This window comes from Dermacentor albipictus, chromosome 4, assembly GCF_038994185.2.
Source record: "Dermacentor albipictus isolate Rhodes 1998 colony chromosome 4, USDA_Dalb.pri_finalv2, whole genome shotgun sequence".
In the NCBI taxonomy this organism is placed as follows: Eukaryota; Metazoa; Arthropoda; class Arachnida; order Ixodida; family Ixodidae; genus Dermacentor; species Dermacentor albipictus.
Window position 1 is genome coordinate 166,127,635 of NC_091824.1, and position 17,545 is coordinate 166,145,179.

The 17,545-nt window shown below is 44.5% G+C and overlaps 1 protein-coding gene across 2 annotated transcripts in view; it reads right to left on the reverse strand.

The window, feature by feature from the left end:
* The window catches only part of LOC135910077 (signal peptide peptidase-like 2B), a 45,193-nt gene extending 28,386 nt beyond the window's left edge, over positions 1 to 16,807 (reverse strand). The window contains exons 1-6 of one of the 2 annotated variants that reach the window (XM_065442085.2): positions 16,268 to 16,807; positions 13,059 to 13,172; positions 11,305 to 11,487; positions 9,332 to 9,418; positions 7,277 to 7,422; positions 3,075 to 3,292 (exon numbers count right to left, since the gene is read on the reverse strand). In XM_065442085.2, the coding sequence (XP_065298157.1) occupies positions 3,075 to 3,292; positions 7,277 to 7,422; positions 9,332 to 9,418; positions 11,305 to 11,487; positions 13,059 to 13,172; positions 16,268 to 16,354 (835 nt within the window). In that variant the 5' untranslated portion in view covers positions 16,355 to 16,807. The remainder of the gene's footprint in view (positions 1 to 3,074; positions 3,293 to 7,276; positions 7,423 to 9,331; positions 9,419 to 11,304; positions 11,488 to 13,058; positions 13,173 to 16,267) is intronic. The other variant, XM_065442082.2, reaches the window with a different exon arrangement.
* Positions 16,808 to 17,545: the final 738 nt, after the last annotated feature.

Here is a 17,545-nt window from a genome sequence, read left to right on the forward strand (position 1 = left end):
AGCAAGGCAATATCATCAACGAATCGCAAGTTGCTAAGGTATTCTCCATCAACTTCTATCCCCAATTCTTCCTACTCCAGGTCTCTGAATACCCCCGGTAAACATGCTGTCAATAGCATTGGAGAGATCGTATCTCCCTGTCTGACGCCTTTATTTATTGGGATTTTGTTGCTTTCTTTGTGGAGGACTACGGTGGCTGTGGAGCCGCTATAGATATCTTCCAGTATTTTTACATATGGCTCATCTACACCCTCTATCTATCTCATCCATATTAGTACCGATATTGCCGGCTTTGTCTCTTAACGCACACATCTGATTCTTGCCTATTCCTAGTTTCTTCTTCACTGTTTTTAGGCTTCCTCCGTTCCTGAGAGCCTGTTCAATTCTATCCATATTATAGTTCCTGATGTCCGCTGTCTTACGCTTGTTGATTAACTTAGAAAGTTCTGCCAGTTCTATTCTAGCTGTAGGGTTAGAGGCTTTCATACATTGGCGTTTCTTGATAAGATCTTTCGTCTCCTGCGATAGCTTACTGGTTTCCTGTCTAACGGCGTTACCACCGACTTCTATTGCGCACTCCTTAATGATGCCCATGAGATTGTCGTTCATTGCTTCAACACTAACCCCCGTATGCAGAAATGCAACTTAAGTCGAAGCCCATGCTTGACTTGATCCGAGTGACGCCTATCGGGAACGCGCCGAAGGAAACGCAGTGAGCGTCTTTGGGCACGTTAACGCCAGGCGTCATCTAAATCAAGTCAAGCATGTGCTTCGACTTAAGTTGCATTTCTGAATACGGGGGTAAGGTCCTCTTCCTGAGTTAAAGCCGAATACCTGTTCTGTAGCTTGATCCGAAATTCCTCTAGTTTCCCTCTTACCGCTAACTCATTGATTGGCTTCTTGTGTACCAGTTTCTTCCGTTCCCTCCTCAAGTCTAGGCTAATTCGAGTTCTTACCATCCTATGGTCACTGCAGCGTACCTTGCCGAGCACGTCTACATCTTGTATGATGCCAGGGTTCGCGCAGAGTATGAAGTCGATTTCATTTCTAGTCTCACCATTCGGGCTCCTCCACGTTCGCTTTCGGCTAACCCGCTTGCGGAAAAAGGTATTCATTATCCGCATATTATTCTGTTCTGCAAACTCTACTAATAACTCTCCTCTGCTATTCTCCTAGAGCCTATGCCATATTCCCCCACTGACTTGTCTCCAGCCTCCTTCTTGCCTACCCTGCCATTGAAGTCGCCCATCAGTATAGTGTATTTTGTTTTGACTTTACCCATCGCCGATTCCACGTCTTCATAAAAGCCTTCGATTTCCTGGTCATCATGACTGCATGTAGGGGCATAGACTTGTACCACCTTCAATTTGTACCTCTTATTAAGTTTCACAACAATACCGGCCACCCTCTCGTTAATGCTATAGAATTCCTGTATGTTACCAGCTATTTCCTTATTAATCAGGAATCCGACTCCTAGTTCTCGTCTCTCCGCTAAGCCCCGGTAGCACAGTACGTGCCCGCTTTTTAGCACTGTATATGCTTCTTTTGTCCTCCTAACCTCACTGAGCCCTTTTATATCCCATTTACTACCCTCTAATTCCTCCAATAACACTGCCAGACTCGCCTCACTAGATAACGTTCTAGCGTTAAACGTTGCCAGGTTCAGATTCCAGTGGCGGCCTGATTTTTGTTAATTAATCGATTATGCATTTCAATTTTTTTTAATGTCCACCTCTTCGAGTAGGCCAGCTCATGAACTAAAATTGTGCTATCTGCCACAGGCAACCTTTAAACATTTTTTAAAGGATTCGCTAAAACACCCAGTATACGCAAGTAGCAAGCATAAAAAAAGTTAGTGAAAGACAGCTTACTGAAGTGCTATCGGCCCCTTAACGAGCATGCTTTCTCAGCAGTATATCGTGGCAGAATGCAGATTCCCGCCGGACAGGTACGTTGGCGTCATTCACAGACTCTGCAGGTTTTGGACGGGTTTACTCTGAGCTTGAGGTGTTGGCACTTCTGTAAGCAGGCTCTTTCACTGCAAGTACGCTTCGCAGCTTCCGGTTGTCATGCTACTTCACAGAAGTAGCCAAGCTGTGAAGTGAAGGTGAGCCCTGTCTGGGCACATGTCCTATGACGCATCATTATGAGTCAATGCCCGCGTTTATGTGAATGTGACACTAGCGTATCGCATTTCTTAGCTCATAACAGTAATTACTTTGCGACAGCGTTTCCACGTGGCGCGTCCCCATTGGTCCGAAACAAGTGTTAAGTGGACGAGAGCGCACGCCGGCACTTGTCTCACTTTCCCTATATCCCTCAGTGCGATACGCCAGCGTTTATGTCTACCAAGTGAGAAATTTCCTTGTCTCGAACCATACCCTCTCCCGTCGCAACAGTTCGATTCATCTCCCTACCGCACTGCCGCCGTTTACATGGATGCGATGCGCTAGGAATGTTAAGCGACGTGCCCCATATGACATTAGTGTAAACGCCACTAATTTAAGTCAAAGGAGACAAAAGAACATGCACCTAGAGATCATGCACCTATGCCAACTGTCCCATCCACGTCATAATTTTATCACTCCATCTAATACTCTCCAGGCCTCGGCTGCGTTTACATTACATTGGTACCCACCATTGTCACTCCTGATAAACCACGGGATATCTGCACCAGGCAATACGTGAAATGCCCAACTCCACCTCTTAATTCCAATCTCAAGTGGAATGTCATCCGTCCACCTTTGGTATAGAATCCACACTGCCGTCTTAATATATAGATCTTATCGAGGTGCCCTAAGATTTTTCTTCCTACAGCCTTTTGCAAGCTCTATTGTAACGAAATTGCGAAAGTTTGGCACAGTGCTTACGACAAACCAGTAACTAGTAGCAAGCTACCTCGAATGGGTGTCCCACTGTAGACAACGCAATTAAGGAACCGCACGGTGATGCGACCAAGAGTGACAGTAAATTTCAGACGTGACCTCTAATAACCGAACCTATAGGATCCGTAAGCGGTAAAATATAAGCACAGTTCTCCCACATTCGAGGTGGCGCGGGGTCGCCATGCTCACCGAGGTATGCGATGAAAAGGTACAGGACGACGAGCATGCTGGCCATGACGACGACGAAGGAGAGCACCCAGACGGGCGAGACGTCGAGCGAGCTTTCTTCCTCGATGACGTTCATGCCTTGCGGCCGGCTGGGCCGCCGGCCGGCCACGGTGCCGGTGCTCGAGAGCCGCCGACGGCGCATCGCCGCTTCTTGACTCTTGTGCACCTCGCACAAGTACCTGCATGCAATGGTGTGCCACAGAAGACAGTCCCTGAACACAAATATTTGTGCACAGGCAACCGAGGATGTCACCATGGCAAGGGTACGCATCGTTCTAACTAACTAACTAACTAACTAACTAACTAACTAACTAACTAACTAACTAACTAACTAACTAACTAACTAACTAACTAACTAACTAACTAACTAACTAACTAACTAACTAACTAACTAACTAACTAACCTATATTGAGGGGTTCAACATCCCGAAAATAACGAAGTGGGTTATGAGGAACGTCGTGTCATGCAGTGAGGGCTTCGGATAAGTTCTGACCAGCTGGGATTCTTTGATAAACTAGTTAATCATTTGACTGAATAGTTGAATGATTTTCTAACACTAAACTAATTAACCTTCTAACTCACTAACTGGTTGACTGGTTCAGTGACTAACTCACTACGGAACTAAACAAAAGGTACACAAACAAAATATTGAGCAAACAAAGATGACACCGCTCAAAATCGGTTCGAAATCAAGACTAAATAGTTCAAGACAAATAGTTAACTATCAAGACTAAACTTTCTCAATACTCAAACATCCAAATCAAATCATCTTCGTTCAACGTCTAAGAACACCTCCAACATTCACCACTCAGAACCTGCCAGCGATCCGGTATTAGAGCGAAAGCTGTACTCTTCGAGGTGAAACTCCCAAGGTCAATCACGGCACGCGTTTGACCTTCAGCCGCCGGCGCTCGTGTGACGTCACGTGATCCACTGTGGAGAGGCGTCGCAGCTGCGCTCGCTCGAGCCTCGCCGCTGTGTACCATGCGAGTAGGCGAGGGTTTGAACAGCTGCTTCGGCGGCGCTTGGTCGCTCAGTCTCGCCATGGACGAAGCACGCGCCGGTGCGAGCGCGTCTACTCTTCGTCTCAGGCGCCAGGGCTGCGTCTGAGTACCCTGCCGATATAGCTCGCCGGGAAGAAGCACTGAAGGACCACGTTTTTTTTTTTTGAAGTTTGAAGTTTGTTTATTTCGGACGGTCATGTACAGATTTTCCGTGGACGCTGGCGAAAAGGCAAATAAATGCCTGACAAAGCGCCAGCTACCCATAAGCAAAAACACTTAGTGAGCATAACAAATAAAAACAGTAAAAAAAAGAAAACGGCAACTCGTAGTTTAAGAAAGTCAAAAAAGTAGTGGGAACCACATATAACTGCAAGGATACACAATATATGTAAAATATGGTGACTTCAAGAGTAATTATACAAACACTAGACGATATAGTGAACAACATTGGAAACATGACAATTCTGTACAACAAAGGTAATCATTTGCCTACGTAGTCCGTTCCTACTGAAATGATAATGGGTAGGGATGCATAGTTTTTTTCAGGGCGTGGACAGAAATGCTTCTTTCGATAATGGACAATGCATTAGGGTGTTTGTGTAAGAAATCTGGCATTAAGTAATCAAGCTTGTGGGTGCCGTAGTTTGTGCGCAGCTTTTCCGTTTTATAAAACGTATGTCGCAAGTCGCGGCAGTGTTCTATCCGAAGGTATTTATTTACGAAACCAACTGGATCAGATACTCTTTGGTTATATATTAGAATAGCTATTTTCTTATTGAGTATATTACCAATAGTCAGGATTTGTTGCTCTTTAAATATTGGAGCGGTGTGACAATGCTATGGTTCACCTTCGATAATACGTATACTCTTTTTTGGAGCACAAGTATACTTTCCATGTTAGTTTTTGTCGTGGTACCCCACACAAGTAGACAGTAATGAATGTGTGAGTGTACGAAATTGTAGTACAGCTGTTTCTTCAACCACACTGGAATCAAGCTTCGTAATTTACATGTAATACCAATCCCTCGCGACACATTTGCACGGACAATAATTGTATGCATAGACCAACCTAGGTATTCGTTAAAATATATACCAAGAAATTTGTATGATGTAACTCGGTCGATTACTTGATTAGGAAAATGAATAAAGTTCTCGTCAGGAGCTGGCTTATTACGAAGTCTAAATATAACATACCTTGTTTTTTTATGTTTATTTCTAAACTGTTAATTTTAAGCCATTTTGACAGTTCCTGCAGCCAATCGTTAGCCTGATCATATAATTACTTTAATTCCGTGCCGGAAAAAAAAGCGCCACTGTCGTCTGCATATAATGTTAAATGTGGCGTGTGTGGTACATTTACGATATCATTTGCATAAATTAGAAAAATAAGCGGCCCAAGAATTGACCCCTGAGGAACGGCGCATGTTATATGCCCAATCCTAGATTTGAAGTCATTAATGCCAGTGTATTGAACGCGATTTTTAAGGTAGCTTTGAACCAGATCTAAAGCTACTCCTCTAATTCCATGTTTATACAGTTTGTCTAATAATATGTCATGCTTTACCGAGTCAAATGCTTTACGGAAATCAAGGAACAAGCCTAAAGTGAACAGTTCGTGCTCGAAGTTGGAAATAATTTTATCTTTTGTTTCCAATAAGGCCGCTTCAGTAGATTTTTGTTTTTGAAAGCCATACTGCTGCTTAGTTATTATGTTATGTAGAAAAAACTTAGAGAACCTAGAATAGATGGCCTGTTCAAAAACTTTTGAGAATATCGGCAAGACTGAGACTGGCCGGTAATTGGCAAGTCGCCTTTGTCGCCTCCTTCGAAAATTGCTGTCACTGTTGCGATCTTTAGTTTATCAGGAAACGTTCCGGTGCAAAGAATTAAGTTGGATATGGGAGAGAGTGGCCGAACAATGATATGAGAAATTGCTTTTGTAGGCTGAGGCTTCATATCGTCTATGCCACATGCACTATCATTTTTTGTTTTCTGCAGCGGAAGTGAGGAATATCAACGACACAGCACAGCGCATAATGTATGACGTGCAATCAGTGTTGCTTGGGACGGGGTTCTCAGATATCGCGGCACAACCATGTCTAACCATGCTTAACAGAGCTTTCGCTCGTATAACTAGGTTCAAGCCACTTTGAACCCCAGCCAATTTTTCACTCTGCGACGCAACTCAAATGGTAACCGTAGCGTCGATCAGCTGACTATGACACTATAGAAATGAAACGAAGCAGTATCGGTCAAGCCCTTCGTTGTAGGTTACAACAACAAACATTGCAGCCTTTACTCTCTTCCGCTAATGTTTGAGAGCACCGATAGATAGGATTGAGGGGGTTTTCTTGTACTTTATTTCGAATCCGTGTTCAAAGACGTAGCGTTGTAGCGGAATCTTTAGCCTACCGTGTTCTGGCCGCGTTTGTAATGCGCGGTGCCTTTTGGTCGACGCGCGAACTTGGTCCACAGTGCAGTTTAAGCAGACACAAAAACAAAAAGTAATAATAATGAAAGAAATATTCAATCAGCACAAAAAAAATATTGCACACATTTTCGTCAGTTAAATTTCAGAGTTAGTGAAGCTTAGTGTAAATATCGATGGACATATCAATGAGGCACGTCTGCATGAATTTGCACATTAGAAACACTGCTGCGTGGCACAAATGCCGGAATGATGTGCTTGCTGCGAGATTGGCTAAAGATGTCGGCCGCATATTAGCACCAGCACATAGACAGCACCACCACCTAGGCAACGAAACAGGCGTTGCTGGATGGAGACTGATACTACGAAAAACTGACAGTGGTGATTAAGTCTCCATGCGGCCCATGTGGCCCATGCGGCCAGCAGAAAAAAGAAAGCTCAATTGTTTTCTTGTTCTTTTTGTTTTTTTCCCAACAAAGGCGCTCATACATGGAACCAGAGATGCGCTAATTTTCTGTCACTAGTGGTAGCACTTAGCTATGACGCAGTCATTTCAGAGGCTACGAGTAACAGAGAACTGCTACAGCTTGCTTTGTGAAGCAGTTTTCAGGCCATACGCTTGGCTTTTAGGCACCGGCCCATACGGAGGGCGAATGCATGGGCAGTGCTATGGAGAGAGCTCCCCTTCAATCGTAGTGTGAACCTATAAGACAGAGAAGGGTATACTTACACCTGATGCCTGATGTTTCCCGACCAGTATGAGCCAATTCCTACTGAGAAGACTGCGAGAAACCATATTACTAGCAGGCCAGGGTCTACTTCCATGCTTTTGGTGAACAATTTCACCGGAAGTGGCTGCTTCGGTATCATGAGTTTCTAAAAGAGAGAAGAACACACCCATAGTCTGCTGAAATTTGGCAGTGCTGTCTGCGAAACCCGTGGTTTTCGTTCAGATGTGTCAGAGAATGTACAAACAGACGTGACTTAAGATTCAAGAATCTCACAACGCACTTAGGGGCTAAAAAAAACTACAAATCGCATATAGCATGTATGTTTCTTATGCAACTCTGCCCTTCAATGACGGCATCAAAGGTTCAATGCACAGATAAAGTGTGTGTAAACTAGTTAGCACACTTAGCCACCTTGCTTACACACACTGAATCAACAGAAAAGGCTAGTTCGCAATACGTCATATATTAGCAGTCAGATGTCCACGAACGCCTCTCACTTGCGCATGCTATAATTTACAATAAGAATGACTATGCTTTCATCGTACTTGGATTCTGAGGAACGGTTCTCACTTAATGCTTTAAGGCCTGAAACTAAACAGGGAAGCGATTTTGTCATAATGATCTAAAATAATGTTTATTAAGGCGTAATAGAGAGGAAAGCTTGGTGGAGCGCTATGAGCAGATGGTGTACGCACTGGTGAAACTTCCGGCAGCCCCAGGCACTAACAAGTTGGTCATGGCTTACTCAAAGAGAAAGCTCATGCGGCGTGTTTGTGGTGCTGTGGTTGGAAAGGGTATACAAAGTATTCGGTTTAACACCGATGATTTCTCTTTCGGGGGCACCCGAATTATTCTGACCACCCAGTGTTGTATAACGTGCATCGAAAGCACGGCACATGTTGTTGCCATTCGCCTTATCGACACGTGGTCACCAAGAGCGGGAATCGAATCCATGGCCTTGTGCAAAGCGACGCAACGCTGAGGCAACTCAGAGGCCGCACTGGGTGGATGAGCACAGAGAACAAGCTGAAGCTGGTGTTTGCCAATGTGCTCTCAAAACTTGAGATTAGTTCAGAATATTTGTGTCACGTCATATATTTAAAAACTGTCGAATACATCACTTTTAATCAAATGCGAATATTCAACGGGTACTATCTGATAATCAGAAATTTTGACGTCAGAGAAGCGTTTGCTTCAAGTATTCTTGCGCCTCATGTCCCACGCAAGGTAGTTCAATTTGCATAAAAACGCAGAAGTAATTTTAATCAAACAACAAACGTTTCATCGAAACGAAGACGAGACCGGGCAAGAAAGAAAGCTTCTCGTGACGTCAGCGGTGACGCTGCAACAAGCGCAGATGGTTAACAAGAGGATAATATAATGGCGTCATGAGATAACGTGTTCAACTAAAATAAATTCTAAACGTTTTTGCAACTCATGTTTTTCTGCGGGAAAGATAGAACTCGCTATATAAAAGCTACGTTGCTGCCATCGATTATTCATTGGTCGTATTTTTCCATTACGTGATTTACAAGGAGTGCATCACTACACGAAAATGATGCCGCTATCACCCTAAACGCTGGCTACAAGACTAAAGGTAAAGGTATGCGAGAGAAGAAGGAAGGTATACAGAACGAAGCGCTGACTAAATTATAGGGCTAATTATCACATTCGTGGTGCCCCCGATCTTGATTACTCGTGTCAATGTTCGCCTTCCTTGCTTTAAATATTTTTTCTTATTTGTTTCTGTTTCTTTTTTGACCGCCAAACGGCGTGTGAAATATATTAAATTTGGTGTTTTTTCTTAATAAATTTCATTCTAAAGTCAGCGCATCGTCATGTTTCTTTTACTTTGCATTCCTCTCTAGCTATGTTTCAATCATGTCAGCCCGCAAAATCTTCGATCCGTCCTACATTTATACTAGCTAGAAGCCATCGTCACCATCGATATACTTCCTCTGTCTTCTCGGGGTGAGCAGCGGTAACTCAAGCTCACGTCGAGCAAAAGAAACCAGGGAAGCAAATCGTTCGTAGCAGGCACAATACACACGTACCTTAAGCAAATGAGCCGATTTGTTTGCTGCAAATATGAGCACCAGGTCCGTCACAGACGAAGACGTCTTCTCGACAGTAATGTCATTCTGTATATGGAAGAAAGACAAAGCCAGATTCAGTGAATATTCTTGAATGAGTATGTATAAAACTAAAACTTTGTTCCTATGGTGTTTACTCTTCCTGAAGTAAAAAAAGAGCATAAATGGGCGCATGGTATCTGAAATCTGCAACACAATGCAACGTCATTTTATCTTGCACATTTCAACTGCGAGAATTCCTCACAAAGCAATAACTTTCAAGTGTTTTTGCAACGAATATTCCTCACAGCGTGCAGCCAGAACAGGCCGTTAGGTTTAGAAATATCGAATGCAAGCAGCAAATAGCCAGCGCTGTGTATGTCTATAGTATTGACATTGTCCCAGCTTTCGCACTGTCTACTGCTACCTTAGCGTAATGTACAAGGTCTTAGAACTAAAGTAACAATAATTTTAATAAAACGCTATGCTAGCTATGCAAAATCTGCTTGCACAGGTGAAGACAACTTCACTTTGTTTGATTCTCCTGGAAGCTTTTGTTTCGAGATATTCATCATCAAATTTGACACTCATCCGACCAATTTCGCATTCAGGGGCATGGATCTCAACACAAGGTCAAGCCCCCGTTATGACGTAGCTTACTGCGTGTGGCATATCATTTGCAAGCTGGTCAGAGCTGACAACAACTGCAATATTGCTATCGGCTGGAGAAGACGAGCAACGACTGACTTTTTCCCATTCCCTCAGGTTGACATTCCCTCACGGCTTGACGTTGCGCTAAAATCTATGTTCCTTGAGTGCGGAATTAGCTGAATGAGTGTCGAATTCGATTTTGAATATCTCGGAACAGCAGCACTCCAGGAGGACCAAACAAAGTGAAATCGTCTTCGAATACGATTGTCTTGACGTTTAAGACAAACATATATCCTAATCGTGATAGCAAAAAGTTCATTAACAAGTTCGTGTTAAGTATTCGCTCGATAACTAAGTGTTTGTGAAAATTGTGCTTGTCAGCGCACATAAACCGCCTGTGCAAGCAGAATTTGCGTAGTTAGCATCGCGTATTTATCAAAATTACTGTTAGTTTAACTTGGAAGACCCTGTATAACCGTCGTTCCAATTCACTGCAACGTTACAAAATTGTTTCCTTATCGCTCCCGGCCAAGGCGGCCGCATTTCGATGGGGGCGAAATGCGAAAACACCCATGTACTTAGATTTAGGTGCACGTTGAAGAACCCCAGGTGGTCTAAATTACCGGAGTCCTCCACTACGGCGTGCCTCATAATCAGCAAGTGGTTTTGGCACGTAAAACTCCATAATTTAATTTTTAATTTTCCTTATCGCTTTCAATGAAATGATAAATCAGGGAAGAGTGAGCAAGGAAAACAGCACGCAACAGCCTAATTCTAGACCGCGAGTAAATAAATAAATAAATAAATAAATAAATAAATAAATAAATAAATAAATAAATAGGTTCAATGTCGTTCTTTGGCAATGGACTGAACGAACTGCACGGCTAGTTCCATACAGCGGTGCAGGACCTCACGCTGAAAAATAGAGATAGGTACCACAGATGCAGCACAATGCAAACGTAAATAACAATAGGTGATGCCAAACACCTTTCGACTACTTGCGAAAAATTAGGCAAACATCGCCTACCTCGCACATTGAGGAGAACTTATATATAGGCATGGTCGCATCTGCATAATAGAACTAAGAAAGTCCTCTATTTTTCTTACTTGTTAAAACCTACAAATACTCGGACATCAAAGCGATATATCATCAAAAGGCCATCGATACCTCGCCAGTAGCTTTATCAACATGCCTAGTCTACTTCAACTTGTTAAAGTACTGAATAAGTTTTGCAATAGCGAGAAAAAATAATGTTGCTATAATCTTATATTCACCCGATATCCCCCCGTTACCCCACACTTACGAGCTTATTCGAGGATAGCGCAATTATGAGGGCGTAAGCTCTGGCATCCTTGTATATCTGCATGGCTTTTTCCAGAGTGCAGTTGCCGGTGTCTTGAATGAGTACCACCTTTTCCTTGAGGTCGATTCCATACGGCTTATCACAGCTGCTCTGGCTTGTAAAGCTTATCACCTGGAGCACCTCCTGAAAAATCGGGATCATGTCTGTCTTGTTCCGTTAACTCGTGAGAATAAACGGATTGTTGTCGAAGCTGAAAACGATATTAGGGGTGTTAGCATTAGGTCTGTCGAAGTGGGCAAAAGTGTGTATGTGAAGTGCAACACACATACACAAACATGCTCAAAAACACGCTCAAAAACACGCACACAAACACGCTCAAAAACACGCTCAAAAACACGCTCAAAAACACGCTCAAAAACACGCTCAAAAACACGTACACAAACACGTACAAAAACCCTCACACTCACACTCACACAAACCCGAACACGCATACGAACACGCGCACAGACTCTCGCACTCACACGCACACTCACACTCACACTCACACGCACACTCACACTCACACGCACACTCACACGCACACTCACACTCACACTCACACTCACACTCACACTCACACTCACACTCACACTCACACGCACACGCACACGCACACGCACACGCACACGCACACGTACACTCACACTCACACTCACACTCACACGCACACGCACACTCACACTCACACGCACACTCACACGCACACGCACACTCACACTCACACGCACACTCACACTCTCACGCACACTCACACGCACACTCACACTCACACAAACAAACACTCGCACAAACAAACACTCACACGCACACTCACACTCACACGCACACTCACACAAACAAACACTCACACAAACAAAAACTCACGCAAACACTCACGCAAACACTCACGCAAACACTCACGCAAACACTCACGCAAACACTTGTTGTTTGGTCATTGTCATGTTCTCACATGAAAGTGCACACGAACTCACACTCACACGCACACTCACACTCACGCGCATACGCCCACTCACGCGCAAGAACGCGCACGCACGCTCAAACGAATACCACGCGCATACCACACGCACACTGCACGCGCACACACAGTGCAGCCCTACTATAGAGCTATAGCATGAGCGAGCAAAAGGAAATTCGCATAAATTATACCAGCTTCAGGCATATCGTTTAGTTTTGGAACAAAGGCATCGTCTGTTGGGCTAATAGCGGACTGTCAAAACACGGGTGAGGAATAAGAACAGTTTAGCCTTTACTTTACCAGGTGGTCCTCCACTACGGCATGCCTCATAATCAGAAAGTAGTTTTGGCACGTAAAACCCCATAATTACATTATTAACCACAAGGTGTGGCACGATGACGCCTGAAGCACTGATAGTCCTATGAAAACACTTCCGCATTGGAGACAGACGGGTCAAGCCATGGATCCGCGCCTACCACAATGGTTAGTTTTATGGATCAAAGGAAGCGAAAACCATTCACTGGGTTATCCATTAGCGATTAATAGCGAAAATGCAAACTGGTGGCAGCACAATTCAGGGTTGCATTGACGCAGGGCGGCATTAAGGCCGGCAGTGTGAGTGCTGTCAAAGAACATTAGGTTGTTTTAACACTAAACACTCTATCGTCTCTAAATTTTATATGCAAGTCATAAGTTAATCGCATAGGGTTGCCTGCGATCACAAAAAAACAGTAAACGAAAAAGGCGCTGGGACTCTCACCGCAGCGTCTGGACCATCCGGCAGCTCTTTGAACTCTGGGTAGTACGACATGCACAACTGGACTGGATGCTCGCTCGGTGTAATTAGGGACACCACAGCGAGTTCTTGAGCGCCCTGCAAAGTGAACGTTTTCGCTACAAAGCATCAGTTATGCACTTGATACCACTTTGCTGACGTTGTGCGCTTCTGTTTTCCGAATAAAGCTTTCATGTAGCCTCACGAGCTAACAAATATCATAGAGGTAACGTGATGAGTTGCCTCTTTATTCCAGCTTTCATTTAGGTGCAAGAGTGCGAAGTATGCACCGGGAGGTCTTGCCTTCAAAGTTGGTAAACTTTGTGAAAAATTACGTCTACTGGCGAGCAAGAACTTATCCAAAGATGTTTCAGGAGTGAAAAATGGCTATATTTTATCACTTTGATGCTGTCGAGTTGGTGAAAATATGGATTTTGCTTATAAAAAAAAGTATAAACTTTACTGTACTTAAGATAATCACACACCGAAACATGAGTGGACGGCAGCGCAGGGCAGTCAGTTGTCCCTATTCCCTCTTTATGTCTACTACTAAGGCCACTTAGTTTCATTTTGGAAATGTGTTGATGCTCCACGCCAGCAGCACAATCTCATTTATACATATATAGTGCCCCATCATGCGTATCTTGTTTGGTCATTGTCATGTTCTTTTTTTCCTGCAGACTACGACATCGGAAACAAGTATATGACCGGACTCCCAGGAGGAGTTAATGAACACCGAAGCCTTGCTGCAAATGATGGAATGAAACACGTCGTGACGACACAAAAACGTCAACAGAAGTTGTACGTCACCGCTGCAGCCTCCTCGACAATTCCAAGGTGGCGGCTGAACATGGACGTTGTATTCACCACTCAGGATGCTAGATAGAGCAGCGGAAACAGCGTGCAGAGCTGCGCGCAGAGCTGCGCACATGTGTGGTCTCGCACAAGAGCATAATCTATAGCTGTACTGGACAGAGAGAGAGATGTCTGACGAACAGCGGGTCTTATAAGTTAACTTGACTCGCAAGCCTCAGTGGATACACAAAATGTGTTCTGCGAGCTAGCTATTTGATCAGAGAAGGCCGTTTTCACTTGTACTTACCACACAAAAAAGGTTGAAGCTTCAAAGCCCAATATTTTTCTATACGTTACCTTCTTTAATTTGTAAAAGTTGTATCGCAAATTCTATGCCACAGTTGAACGATAGCGTGTCGTGGATTGGTCTGCAAACGCTATGCCATTGCTTTGTGATGTCAGCGTCTTTTTCACACCAGTCATTGGCCCGAACGGCGAACGCAATAGAGTCATCGTAAGCGCTCGGTCGCACGGTCGCAAGACCACTGTCGGCCGACGGTCCACTGACTTTGCAGCGACAATACCGCAGTAACGTCCATTGTCGTCTCGTTTTGTCTGGCTTCGTCAGTTTTAACAGCGACGCATTTGTCCAGGAGGATGGCATCTGCATTGGTTTGCGCATTATGCCAGGCATTATTGATGTCTTCGTGGCCTGGTGTGATAAATAAATTCATGCACGCGCAAAAATAACTTCCTGCATTGAACGTGTGCCACCACGTAAATAATTACTCGGTGGTACTGGGACAAGTGCGAATTCATAAAAGTGAAGAGGCTGTAAAGATGTCTTGGTTTTTGCGCATTGTTCTGAAAGTCGGAAGTTCATGCAAGAGCTGCCTGCCGACAATCAGCTGTAGTTTTTGCAGTTGTGTCTCTTAATTTGTGCTGGCGGTACCGAACCCGTAGTATTATAGTAAGAAAGGAAAAGCCTGCTCATTCAAACCTCGCAAGAAGAGGGATCGCTAAAGAATGTCCGCACAGTGCCCTTCGGAAGTATGATCTGAACCAGATGGCACGAAGTATGCTGGTCAAGTGGCACGTTTGAAAAAAGAAAAGAAGCAGGGTATATGCCCAAACGAGCTCGTGGTTGCGGTGGCCGAATGCCTCACTAAAGATGTGAGGCGATATGCGACTCAAGAAAAGGAAAAGGCGCAGCGACGCGGCTAGAATTGTACTTGTCCACGCATGTTCATCGGCTTTCCGACTACCTCACATATCACATAATTGATATCACATAATTGTGATACCACTATTTATTATGGAGTTACGGAGCTGTAAACTTCAAACTTGAGTTTTTACTTTATTTTTTTGCAAGTTGCAACAAATTTGATTTTAAACAATGATGGCGAAAATAAAAATCCGCTTCCAACAGTCACTGCACTTTATCTTTTTCTTTTATATGCAACAAGTCTTCTCACTATAGGTGTTGGTGTAGCTGAGGAAAATGATTCCTCCGTTCCCGTGTATTTCGATATGAGCTCCCGAGCTAAAACTTCCTTTTGCACAGCTGTAAAGACGAAAATAGCGGGAGTGTTATCTAGCCGATAAATGCGGCTTCACATGCATTTTGCAGCAACGTGTTCTACAAACGTGTGTGTGCCTGTGTGTGCATACTTCCCTCCTGACAGCTAACATTTCTTAACGCTGTCGTTTAACGCTACCGTTGAGACGCTGATCCTCTGGATACACGGAATTCCGAAGTTGTCCTTGGGGCAGCATAGCTCGAAGTACGGGTTGGTTCCCGTGTATATCTAAGGCACGGCAGTAAAGGGACGTCACCCATAGAACATATAGTGCAACATAATGCCACGAGTAACCACCTCCGAAAGCGTGGTACACGCAGTCTTCGATATCAGCTGGGATTAGCTGCACATAGTCGTTTTTTTTTTCTTCTACGAGGCTGTTATGGGTTACTCTCCCCACGATCATGTCCGTGTGTCAACACGAAACTATCGTCATCACGATTGGCTCCAGCAGCGTCTTCTTCAACAGCTGGCTCGTTTGCGCCCCTCGGCGCTACCGCGCGAGCGCGCTCGTGTCAGTGCTCCCGCGTTTTGGTTTAATTTAATGTGTCCTAAGGCTATAGATTACCATCTTAAGTGATAAGAACGCGTTCTGTACGTTCATATATTTTGTGGAAAGTGTTGTTCCTTTATATCTATTTCATATTGAACATATTTTTTACTCGCCGCTTCAATATTGGCGTCTTCCCGACTGAACGATGTATTCTATTTCATTTCGCGGTAAAATTGAAAGCGGGATCGTTTCGCTGTCGGCTACGTGTTTAAGGGGAAAAAAAACGCGAAGCAGCAACAAGGCTGTTTCTGCTTGCTCACACTTACCGTCAGAGAGACGAAAGCCAAGCCCACGGCTGCTACGAAGCTCGCAGCCCCGACGCTGGCTTTTCGTGGAGGTCTCGCCGACGCCATTTGCGTAAGGTGCGTGCACTGTACGTCCTGCTGCTGCGCTCACGAGCCCCGGCAGCACTGCGTCACAGGTGAGCCAACCTGTGCCTGCCTCCACAGCGAGCGATCCGCGGCGCTGTGCCTCGGTTGCGTGGCTTCAAGCATGACAGGCTAGACCGGACGCCGTCGGAATCGAAAGGCGCCGACGACTACAGCCCGTGCCGTTCGTCTCGGCTATCGGCGACGGCGTTGCGTTGAGGGTGTGCTGGTCCCATCGCCGAATCGGACACAGTCTTTCAGCCGGCTGCTTGACAGTTGCTTCAGCACCTTGTGCGTGTGTGTTACAGGATGGAAGTTGCTTAGTGACAGATGGCGCTCGCGACCACGCTGAGTAGGAGCCATCCATGGCGCCCTACATCTCAACTGATGATGATGAGCCCTTAAAACAAGAACACTTCTCTAGTAGACGTGTCTGTGAAAGAAAAAAACTGCGAGCCTCTATTGCAATAAATAAGGCTGCAACCGCCTGCCGCCGCCATTAGACTGATTTTCTCTTTGTATTTGCCATCCTTTTCACTGTTTGCGCAAACAAGACAGACGGTGACGATAATGAACCCCAGCAGCGGCACATACCCGCTTTGGTGCATCGACCAAGAATCGGGTGGCGTTTTCTTTCCAAAGAGAATTTTAGGGGTATAAAAAATTAAATGAAGACTTCAAAGCTTTGAATGAAGGACTGTAAACGTGAAATCGAAAACAGCCAGACTGGAAAGTTTGGTGATGCGCAACATTTGTCATTTTCCTTGCACCGAAACACTTCTCAGTATTAGAATTACTATCAACTTTCTTATAAGTTTCATTTCGGAATAAATACGCGTTCCTCATCGTTATAAATGTCAACAAAAAAGGCCCGTACACTGAAGTATCGCTGCGCCTTGAAATTTCCTGTGATGATCAAAACCAAACAGGAGTTGTCTACTCCGGCGCCTTTCATCGCCCAAGTTCTTTGTGCTGCGTTTTGTCATCAATTACGAAAGGGCAACCGACTATTCAATGGTTGTGACTATTAGTATGAATAGAGCAACCAGTACGAGAACAAGGCTGCAGGTTCCGGCGAGTTGGTATTCAATGACGTCATGTTGACATTAGCGCAACTGAGGATGAGTGAAGAAAAATCATTGTGCTGATTCATTGTGCATGTTGGAATTGCTGAAT